The 12,355-nt window shown below is 34.3% G+C and overlaps 1 protein-coding gene across 1 annotated transcript in view; it reads right to left on the bottom strand.

Annotated features, from left to right (window-relative positions):
* tyn (trynity) overlaps positions 1–12,355 on the bottom strand; it is a 106,854-nt gene that overhangs the window by 12,722 nt on the left and 81,777 nt on the right. The window contains exons 3-7 of the mRNA XM_081972932.1: positions 6,847–7,010; positions 5,440–5,667; positions 1,978–2,140; positions 1,641–1,822; positions 1,448–1,586 (exon numbers count right to left, since the gene is read on the bottom strand). Of these exons, the coding sequence (XP_081829058.1) occupies positions 1,448–1,586; positions 1,641–1,822; positions 1,978–2,140; positions 5,440–5,667; positions 6,847–7,010 (876 nt within the window). The remainder of the gene's footprint in view (positions 1–1,447; positions 1,587–1,640; positions 1,823–1,977; positions 2,141–5,439; positions 5,668–6,846; positions 7,011–12,355) is intronic.

Genomic DNA, 12,355 nt, shown 5'->3' with positions numbered 1-12,355 from the left:
AAAACTAATCTTTGATTCTAAATAATTTTTTTGAGAGATTTGACATAGAAAAACTAAAAAAATTGGTGTATAAACGTATTACGAAAAAAAAATCACAGTAGACAAAATTTTTAGTAGAGAATTAAAAGTCACTTGAAATTGACAGAAGCCTGTGGCAACTATTTTTAAATTGCCAGAGGCCTCTGAAAACCCTTAAGTTTTTGTTAAGGTTGCCAAATGCCTCTAAGAGACATTAAAAGTGCCAGAGGCCTCTAGCACCCATTTTGAAACTGCCAAGTGCTTCTGAAAGCTTCCAAGATTTTCTTAAAGTTGCCAGATGCTTCTAGGAGACATTTAAAAGCGGCAGATGCCTCTAGCAACCATTTTGAAACTGCCAGAAGCTTCTGAAAGCTTCCCAGAGTCTATTAAACTTGCCAGATGCCTCTAAAAGTCACTTGAAATTGCCAGAGGCCTCCATAAACAATTTTGAAACTGCCAGAGGTTTCTGAAAGATTTTGTTAAAGTTGCCAGATGCCTCTAGGAGACATTAAAAGTGTCAGAGGCATTTAGCAACCATTTTGAAACTATCAGAAGCCTCTGAAACCTTTACAAAGTCTATTAAACTTCCCAGATGCCTCTAAAATTTACTTCAAATTGGCAGAAGTTTCTAGCAACCATTTTTAAACTGCCAGAGGCATCTGAAACCTTTTCAAAGTCTATTAAACTTCCCAGACGTCTCTAAAATTTACTTGAAATTGGCAGATGACTCTAGCAGCCATTTTGAAACTATCAGAAGCGTCTGAAACCTTTCCAAAGCGTATTAAAATTGCCAGATGCCTCTAAAAGTCACTTGAAATTGGCAGAAGCCTCTAGCAACAATTTTTAAATTGCCAAAGGCCTCTGAAAGCCTCTAAAATTTTATTAAAGTTGCCAGACGCCTCTGAGATATCAAAAGTACGAGAGACCTCTAGCAACTATATTGAAACTGCCAGAAGCTTTTCAAACCTTTCCAAAGTCTATTAAACTTGCCAAATGCCTCTAGCAACCATTTGTGCTGCTGCCAGAGGCCTCTGAAAGCTTCCCAACACTTTTAAAGCGTTAAATAAGAATAAAATTACATAATCTTGCAAAGAACTAAAATTATCCATTAGAGCCATCGAAAATGCTGAAGTCATGCCAATAAAATACACTGATGCAATTCTAAAAATCTCCCATTACTTTTATTTCCCTCGTTCTACTGCAGTTTACAATATCTTTTACGGCCAATATAAACCCAGATTTATGTCGTTTTAGTATAATGAGATGTTGGAGACCACAATCTTGGAATGTTTTCAATTTGTAACGATACTACTACTGCATAATTTAATATGGCATTAGAGGTGATTTTAAAACAGTATTTCAACAGGAAGTCGTAAGGAGTTTATTGCCGAAACCATACCATAAGCTTTATCAGTAAAATGGTACTTACTCTCGCAGATATTTTCAAAATATGAGCCAATCCTTTCACCGTTGTCAATTAAAGGACGTTCAGCATTGAGATAAGTACTGGGACCGTCTGGTAGGGTTTTATGATCCAAATGGAATAACTGGCAGTTATACTGAGATCCCTGAAATTATAACTTAAAACCATGCGTTTTTAAAGTCACGCTTTGCTAATTTACCTGTGGTGGACCTTTGAACAAGAAACTCCTGCACAAGAACTCGTTTTCAATTTCGCAAGCCAATCTACAGGCCGCTTCCGATGTTACTTGCAGTTCCTTATCGGTGTAATAATGCAAATCGGCGTACTGAGCTACTTTGTCGTCAGCCACTCCGATTCTTGGCGTTTGGAATTGTCTATTTCCTGTAATGAGAGTATTTAATAAATCTTCAAAGCTTAAATTGTTAATTCCAATTAGTGTTAAGGATGGGTGTTGCCATTAGTATGTGTAGGAAGTATGCGTCAAAATTTTACTGTTACACATTATGATTTGCTTGAATACAATTTATAGCACTTACCTTTGCAGGCTTGGCTTCCTTTTAAACAGAGATTCTCGAAGTAATCGACTCCTTGAGCATCAACGAATTGTACAAACTGTCCTGCTGACCTCCTGTCTGAGTCACTGAGTTGGCATTGTAGTGTGACATAGTTGTATTCAACTGATCTGCATGTAAAACGATGCTGAAAGAGGAATTTAAGATTAGAACGTTGTATATTATGTAGGAAAAAAGTTGTATTAGTGTCGACAGACACAAGATATAATACGGTCTCAAAACATCAGTAATAACACTTCAACTAAGATTTTATTTACACACAACATGGTTCGACCAAAACTAATAAATTACGAAACAAATGGTTTAGTGTTTCCTTTTATAAAAAGTCTTCTGGCTTGCTCAGTTCTTGTATTCTTGCAATAGAAAACCACAAATTCTCTATAAACTTTTGTTTTGCACTTTTCTTGTATTCAAGAATATCATCCTCGTTTGCAATAGTCTTGCATTTTTGCAAAAGACAAAAATTGCAACTGTTACTATGTTACATAACATGAGTCAAGTATTTTGAGTTTACGAGCAAGTAAGTGTTCTTTATCATTTTACTCATTCATTTAACTCACTCACCGCCAAGTGTTGAATTTTATACTTAAAACATTATGAGTTCCAGGAAAGTGTTTATTAGGTAATTCCGCATTAAAATTCGCAAATAAACACTTTCCTGTAATTCATTACAACACTCTTCCATATTATGAATTCCATTTTAATTCTTAAAAGAGTCACGTGACCATTTGCACCTCAAAATATATCAATCTAAAAGTAAAAACCGTTACCGTTAAAACGGTAACGTGGCCTCTCAAATACGATTTTGCCATCTAAAACAGTCACATGACCTTTACGATTCTATTTTGACGTTAAAAAAGAGTCCCTAGACCTTTTTTTAAAAAAATGTATGATTGAAAATGGTCACGTGACCATTTTCATTGTAAAAAGATTTACTACGTAACTTTAAAAATGTTTAGTTTAAACTGGAAAACGGTTACGCTTTCTTTAGAATCGGTTTTGTTGTTAAAAAAAGATTAACGTGACCTTTAAAATTCAATTTGATGATTGAAAATAGTCACGTGACCGTTTGCACCTTAAAAAGAGTCACGTGATTTTCAAAATATCACCTTAAACTAAAAAAGCGTCACTTGACCGTTTAAATAATAATTTGCTATTTACAGTCGCGTAACTTTCAGGATTCCGTTTTGGAATTAAAAAAGAGTCACGTGACATTAAGGATGACATTTTAATCTTAAAAATAGTTACGAGGTTCAATGCATCAGTTTATAGCTATAAAACGGTCACATGATCTTTAGGATTCGGTTTTGACGGTAAAAAAGAGTCACGTGATCGTTAAAAATAATTTTTATGATTGAAAATGGTCTCCAAAACCAATTTCACTGTAAAAAGAGTCACGAAACTTGAAAACTGTCAGTTTAAACTGAAAACGGCCACGCGACCTATCAAATAACATTTTGACGTTTAAAACTGTCACGTGACATTGTAAATTCCATTTTTAAGACGTTACCTTAAGAATTCGGTTTTGTCGTTGGAAAAAAAATTTGATAATTGAAAAATCATGAAGTGACCATTTTCACTGTGAAAAGTGTCACCTGATTTTAAAAATATCAGTTTAAACTGAAAACGATCACGCAACCCTTTAAATAATATTTTGACTTTAAAAAAAGTGTCACGTGATCTTTAAAATTACATTTCATGATTGAAAATAGTGACGTGACTCTTCATGTAAAATTTTAATATTTACAACGGTCACACTTTTTTAAACTAACTCCATTTCCCGTTATTTAAGGAGCTACAAAAAAGTATAAATGAGGAAAGTTGTAGGAAATTTCTTCCTCTACAAGATTGTATTAAGGTACTTTTGCCTTTAAGGGTTTCTCTAAAGAGTTATAAGGCAAAAAGTGACAGAATGCCTCAAATTCAATCGCATAATTTCAACTACTTTTCAAACGCAGTAACGCAAGAAAATAATAAAACTAAACCGCTATGTCACTTTAGCACTTATTACGACTATCATTATTAAATAACGTCCATACATTTTACATGGAATAAAAAGTTTATAATGGTACTAGATACACCGTTTTAATACGGTTTAAATATACGATCAAAATTTATTACCTTCCTTATGGTATTCAATTTTCTAGGCTACCGTTAGTTAATGAATATAACATCATCTTTCAGCTTCTACTAGACAGTTTATTTACTTGGTATATTTGGTACGTAAGTAAGTTTATTAAATTTGGACTCAATAGGAGATTAGCTTCTTCCTTTAAAATAATGCTGATCATTATCTGTGTATTAAGGCTCAATGTCGCGTAAACCTAACAAAAAATTGTATTAAATAATCGATTAAATTCCTCGATAAAAACTAATAACTAGAATAAACTAGGTAACTTTCCAAGAATAACTTGAAAACAACCCATAGCAGTGCCTGAAATAACTAACTAACATAATTAAGACCTTTAATTAGCAGATTTTGTGCACTAACGATCGTGGTTAACGGTTAAAAAAGAGCTTTTTTAATTTACACTCTATGCTGTTTTCAGTTCGCTTAATTAATATCTCGGATGCATAATGGACTATTTTTGCTAACGCACACAGGTATTTTCTAGGGTTTAATTTTCTCGTTTACATCCTCTTCAGTGAAATACAACATTAGTACATTTTTTTTATTATGATGCTGTTTGCTTTAAAACCAATTAAATGATCGCCAAGTGTACTGAAATATGTATTATTGTGATTGTATTATTGTACAATCTTAAAATTGCAACTGCAGAACCTGCTTCAAATTTTTGAAGAATTTGTTCATTAAATTTTGTTAGTAAATGGTGTCCTAGAAATGTTACACAGAAACTACCAGACTACTCATAAAACAATATCTATAGAAATGCAGTCAGAAATTCTTAATACCATACATAAGAAACCGTAAATGTATTAAACCTTTTAATGGTAGGCACGTGTATTATCGTGGAAACACTAACCAGATTATGATAGAATAAAATTTTACTACCATCTGCTAGAAATGTTAATACACCAAATAAGTATAAACAGAAGGCAAAAGTAAAATAATTACTGACGAATAATGCATATTTTGCCATTTTAGATTTGATTGATCGACTGTTTAACATTAGTAATCGTTTGTAATAGTTTTTCTCTAAGTATCAGGTGATATTTGCATCATTGACGTACGAAAAATCGGATTGCATCTAAGATTACTTTTGTGTGTCTTAAATCTAATAAAAGAATCCGTTTTGTGCTCAAAGGGATTTTAAAAATAGTATTCTATTGTCTAGTTTCTAGCTGGAACGTGTTCAGACTGTTCATCAAGTGACGAGTTATTACCAAGCAGTACTTGTTTCATCACATTTGCATTGTGGGTGTTATTATTATTGTTATTAACTTAAAATTTTAAACAACTATTACTTCATTAAGACAGGCAGCTAAACAAGCTTCTTTGGTGGAAGTGTAAATCAAAGCGTTGTCCAATCCTCTGATCATTTTGTTAGGAACTCGTTCAAAAGCCCAAGGTCTGAGACAAATGTTGTCACTGCGCAGCTGCAATTTGGTCATGTAGTACATGTTCACACTTCTTTGGGCAGTTGCTGATGGATTGTTCGCTTGCGTTTCGTTCTGAAGCTGACATTGCGTTTCCTAAAAACAAAGAAATATTGTAATATAATTGGATTGATAAACTTGGGTGATTGTCAATCTTCACTCTCAAGATGTTGACTTTCGTCTGGGGTTCCCTAAGGTTTGAGCTGTTCTGACTCAGCTCTTTAGAAGCCCGAAAAAAAAAATATATACCAGGTGTCCAAGAGCACCCTGGACATAGGAGATTAACATGGGAAAACGGTTTTGATTTTTTTGCGCCTGTATGGTTGATTTGATTGAAAAATCGTATTAATGAAACTTGTAGTACCTATCACGGACTAGTTTTCTGTATTTTTTTCAGATCTCTAACTTGAGCCCTTTCGTCGTAAAACACGAACAAAAATGAGAACATTTTAACTTTTTACCTGCACTGTATAGGCGGTTGTCGAGCAACCGTACCAGCAACAATGATCTGTTTACCCGTTGCCCGACAACCGCCTATACAGTGCAGGCCAAAAGTTTAAATTTTCTCATTTTTGTTCGTGTTTTACGACGAAAGGGCTCAAGTTAGAGATCTGAAAAAAATACAGAAAACTAGTCCGTGATAGGTACTACAACTTTCATTAATACGATTTTTCAATCAAATAAACCGTACAGGCGCAAAAAAATCAAAACCGTTTTCCCATGTTAATCTCCTATGTCCAGGGTGCTCTTGGACACCTGGTATATATGTCGATGTTCATTCATAGCTTGACAAGCAGCTTGCTCCAAAACAAATAAGTGCGGTTACCAACTTGTTTGTTCAGTTTTATTACTAACTGACAGAAACTCAACATTGATTTTAGTCGTTCGAGTTTTCCTCCAATAACCGATTTAACTACAACAAAGTTTGTTCGGAGGTTGTCAATTATCCAAAGTTACTCCAGAGTCTGGCAACGACGTAACTTGCCTGAATTGATCTAACTTTCATACACCTACAAAATTGAATTGAAAATTCAAAGATTTTGGTTTATTTTAGATTGGTTTTGCAAAGTTGCATAATTCAGTTTGGCAACTCGTTGCTTGGTAATTGCTATTATCAGTTTTGTTTGTTTTATGAGCTAACTTTAAAGTGACTACGTTTCCTAAAACGATGTATGCCATTGGAGAAGAAGGCATTTTACTTGTAAGTTTATGAGAGTTGATCAGATTGAAAAACATTGTTTTTCATGCATTTTTAATTTTAAATCTATTTCTTACTTGTACTGGAATGAGGGGATTCAAAACAAAACTGAAAGCTGCAGCTTGACACTCCGCCTCCTCTCTGCACCATCCTTGGCATTCGTAGAGCGTCAGATTTTTCACAGTATAGTAAGTGTTTCCCCTGTAGTCAAAGTCTGTGAGTTTTTCAAATGCTATCCGACCTGAAATTAACATAAAATATTTAGTTTTAGCTGCACGGTAGTAAAGAGATAAATAAAGTAATCGAATTTAAATCAGTCATCTGATATACATATATCAATCTAGTTTGCAATTCAAGTAGGGGTCCTTCTCAGCGATAAAACACGCATTAAGCCATGTCTTGTAAGCTCTTTTCTGTATGTTGTCTTATTGGTTATGCTAATAAGATTTTCTAGTAGTTGATCGAACGAGGTAAAGTGATTTAAATCACTTTATTTACATATGTTACTACAGCAGGAATATTGCTGATTCCTTTGTGAAATTTTGTGTGAAAAATTTGAACCAGAGTATTATAAAATTCACAAAAATAAGCTCGTTCCATACATCCTACAATAAACCTAAAAAATTAGATCTATCCTAATGAAATGTTTTTGCAATCGCTTTTCATTACGTTTAGGACATAAATTCAATTTAAAATTTCATACAGTCACCGGCAAAAAGTGAGTCTCATTATCTTTTCGTTTTCGTCTACAGTTAGATATTTCTAAGCCAGTGAATCTCTCGCCTGAGGTCAATAAACGGTTCGATTAACTATTAGCTGCTTCTTTTATAATGTAAGCCTGATGAAAATGATTGGATGATGGTTTTTCTATTGTTTTTGTATCGCCCCATTGATTACCAGACCGTAAAAATTGATTGGTAGTTTATCATTACAAATTAATAATTTTGTGCAATCAGATTGTGACTTTACCTACTACCCAAATATGTAAATATTCAGAAAGTTTGATTATAGTTTAGTAATTATGTTAAGAAGTGCTATTCGTTTCAGTATTTTATTTTGACGTTTAAATTAAATTTGATTTTATACAGAAGCAATTATTTATAAGACTAGCAGTTTCCTAGAACTATAACCTCTCTAATAAATGGATGTGAACTTATCTATTTTCAAAAATTAACTACACCATTTCTAACTGTAATTCAGAATAGTCATTTGAAATTCAGAAAAAGTCAAGTATAATTGAGAATAGTTAATTGTAATTCACAAAATGTCAAGAGTAATATAGAATAGGCAACTGTAATTCAGAAATCGTTAATTGCAATTCAGAAGGTATATCAAGTGTAATTCAGTTTGTAATAAGGGCCCCTCAATTCTACCATATTATTCAATAACATTTTATACAGGGGATACATTCTAATATGTTAAGTTCAATTAAATAAACGTTCACTTTCATACAGGTATTTGATAGCACTATTTAAAGTCAAGTACTCCCAGGTAAGAACAAGTTTGATACCTATTGTTAAAGTTAAGTCATATTTCTAAATTGAATTTAAAGACAATTGTGCCGTTTGCCGGGTTTCAATGGTCCGGAATTCAACAGTTGAAATGTTTCCCCGTCGACATCGACCGAAAATGTCACGCTATGAATCCTTTAGTCCAATGTCCGCTATGTAGTGGTGTATTAACATGGAGTGAAGCTAAAAGCAAGGAATAATATTCTCCACAAGCTGTGCGGCACTACATGGGGCTCTTCGGCTGATAGGCTACGCACCTCATCCGCAGAATACTGCGCTCCGGTGTGGATGAATAGTGCTCACACGAAGAAAATTGATGTGCAGCTAAACAACACGATGCGAATTATCAGTGGAACTATCAGATCGACCCCAACATCCAGCTTCCTATTCTGAGCCACATACCACCTACTGGCTTGCGAAGGAGTGCTCTTTTTCGGGAATATGGGAAGATATCCAATAACCCCCAGCTCCCTATCCATCGCGACGTGCTTGATTTGAAAACAAATAGACTCAGATCCAGACATTCGACAATAGCAACAGCCCAGGAACTACACAGAACAGAATTCAACCTCACCCAGTTCTGGAAGGAGCAATGGCAGGAGGTGTGCCCTGGACACTGTCAAGACCTCCCATGCATCACCGAGAGACCATCTGGGTACGAACTGCCCCGCAAAATATGGTCTTACCTTAATAGAATACGCACCAACCAAGATGTGCAGACCCTCTTCATAAATGGGGCATAATACCAACCACCGGATGTGCAAATAAAGATGAAGATTGGGTGGCCCTAACGGATACTTTGAGAATATAAAACCGGATCTCATTGGGTGAGATTGGGCAGAGGAGAAGCATTTAAAAAAGGCTGCAAACTTCTGCAGGAAGAGGAACCTTGGCTTATCATATAATTTGATTGCAGCCGAATGTGACATAACTTTAAAGAAACTTCAAGAAAAAGTACGCGTAAATTTAAGGAAAGAAGTGTCCATATCTACTATAGCCAAATTTGGAAGGAAAGTTATTTATAGTGAAACAAGTTCACCACGAGCCGTTAACAATGAACTCTACTGAAAATAACAGAAAAAGAGCAGAATACGTTCGGCAACTTTAACTTACTTTGTCGTCGAACTAGGGGCAGAAGTTTAACTGGTTCCAGAGCAATTCAAAAATTACCAGCGTCTAGAGGACCCAATGTTCACTTAATTGGTGCTATTTCAACTGCTGGTGTGGTATTGATGCAGAAAAGAAGGGGTTTGTTTACCAGGGAGTTGGCAAATGAATGGATGTAGTCTTCAAAGTTGGGAAGATATGGGAAACCATCTGTAAGATCTTGTGGTGTCACTCTACTTTAGAGGGTGTGTTTCACGGAACAGATGCTAATCTGTTACGTTTAGCACTTTACTTCCCAATGCTAAGCCCAATCGAGACAATTTGGTCAAAAATAAACTCGTTTGTAACAACAAACTTAAGAATTTTCGATGTTATTGCTCCTGGAGTAGGTGAGCAAAGGCTTCTTTACCTGGAACGAACAATCAATGCGGCCATTGAATCCGTTGTAGGAAGTGATTGTGGTTGAGCAGCTCAACATTCTACAACTTTTTATGAGGCTGTTCTAAATATGGGTGATATTGTTGTTGGAACCTAAATTGTGTTATTTGTTTCTTAACATTCATTGTATTATAAAGTATATAAATTTATTAAAGTGTCTTGGAGTTTCAGCTTTGGTAATTTTATCCACAGATAATGTGTGATTTTATGGAATCGCCTTTGAATGTTCTGAATTTCATTTGATGGTTTCTGAATTACAGTTGCTCCAGGAAATTATGTTCTCTTTAACGCCCTTAGTACATACATAGCTATTAAGACCTGTTCACAACAATTGTTTCGATACTAGTACAATGTTTATATGCATTTTTCTAAATACAGTAATAATTGCTATCCCTGTAGAATTCCGACTGACAATTACATCATCGCCACAGATGATCACATCTAACGAAAGGATATAAATTGATATTTTTATCTAACCTGTATCTTAGATAATTTAGTTAAATAAGATGGTTCAACCATCTGGTTATTAATATTCTGAATTTATCGTTAAGTAATTCTAGTCTATAAGCACGTTACAAGAATAATTGTAGTGATTTGCCATTCCCGCAGGGCAGCTCAAAACCAGTAGAAGCTAATTATGACTATTTCACTGTAACAACCAGCAAGTTATATCTCTCTCAAAAAAGGTACAAAAGTTGTGGAGTTATTAAACCGACCATCCATATACCTAGCTGATTAGATTATCTCACTTATTACATTCCAATCCCAGAGAACCGTCGTTCAACCCAACTGCTTGATAGATATAGCAGATAATAACTAGTTTAAAATGACTCTACTGAATAGATGCAAATGATTCTTAAATGCATATCGTGATCTAGTATTACACACGCTAATTACACGGTCAGGTCATTGGCACATTACATCAGTTTATAGATGGGACAAATGCGGAAATCCTGACTTCAAAGGCAGAGAAGATTTGATTAATAGCTATTTAATGGCGTAGCTAGTATTCTAGATTCGTCACGTAGCGGCTTCTATCTCCTATAATTAAACACGTTTCAGATCTAGGATCTAGGCGCCAGCGTTTTTTTTTTATATAAACGAATATGTGATTGATTATTTATAGTACTAAAACGAAACTGGTCTTCTAGAAGGTCTATAAAAATATTGATAGTTTTGAATACAGTTTCAGAGTTGTCGAGACAAAAACCTAGAACTGACTAAATAACAAGAAAGTTCATGTAAGAAGTACAGGGAGAAAAAGCTGAATGTCAATTTTGTGCTAACTCTGCATTACCATTCGCAATATATGAGAAAAACTTTCGAATTCATCCAAGTTGTGCAAATATTTGCATGCAGCAAAGAACCCAATAATGTACACGTGCTAGATTTTGTTTATCTCAAGAAGTAAATTGCCACCACAAAATTCACCGAGCTAGGGTTTTTGGGTAATAATAAAGTTTTGTTTAAAACAAGTCTTCTGGTGACAGTTATTTGGCGCAGTCGGTAGGCTAAATAGGGGTTTTGGATCGTATCGAACCATTGAGTTTCGTGTCAACGATTTACCGAAAATCAAATTTTTTAGACTTTTCCTGCCGTAGTGTGTATTGAATCAGCAGCATTCAAGAAGACTGGGACTTGAAATAAAATTGTCCAGCTCCGCAAAGATATCGTTCAGAAGAGGACTTTTTAGACCAAATTTAGACCGTTATCCTGATAGTTGAAATGCAACTGTTCACTTAGTGGGAATTTCAGAAATTTGAACCTTGAAGTCGACTTTCAAATTTCTGAAACAGAGTTAATCATAAATATAATCAGTCAGTCTATTTCTTAATAAAAAAATGTATTATTTTAACTGTTTTACCATTAAAATGTACCGCTATGTAAGTGTACCGCGTGTAATTTTATGACGTACAAATGTCGGTTCTAAATTTATCCTGATAACAAACTAGTTATTTTTCGTTTCGTCGTCGTCTTTATATAAGCTTTATTTCACGATATCCCCAAAAAACTTCACTGCACTAATCTATTGGTTGAAAAAAATAAAAACAAAAATATAATATTTCTATTAAACCATCCTCAAAATGCCAATGTAGACATTTAATTCAGAATATCTTAAAAATGTTTCTAGTTTCAGTGGAAATCCGAACGATCTAAATAGAAACATAGCAGTTTGTAAAGCAATTAGAATGAATTTTATGACAATACAAATCCCGCATGTTTTAAAAATGTCTGTATGCTAAATTAGTTATTAATATACAAAACGTAGGTACTTGGCATGATGTAAAAAATATATTGACTTTAAACTTTGCAGATCATAGAGAGAGAAGCTGTCTGAAATCTTGTTATGATGAGGCAAAAATCCTCATGATTCTTTTCTTCAATAATTCGAGGATAGAATTTTAAATTTTTTAAACTTGTGTGCATACATGAAACTACTGTTTTAATTAAACAATTAAAAACAAGTATTCTGGTGCATGACAAAATCAAGCCAAATCAAAATCATCTATAGGAAATCAAAGCTAAGAAG

The sequence above is a fragment of the Ips typographus genome, linkage group LG2 (genome assembly GCF_016097725.1).
Source record: "Ips typographus isolate SLU linkage group LG2, UJ_Ityp_2.0, whole genome shotgun sequence".
In the NCBI taxonomy this organism is placed as follows: Eukaryota; Metazoa; Arthropoda; class Insecta; order Coleoptera; family Curculionidae; genus Ips; species Ips typographus.
The sequence above is the reverse complement of the archived record's forward strand: the minus strand, read 5'-3'. Positions and strand labels throughout refer to the sequence as shown.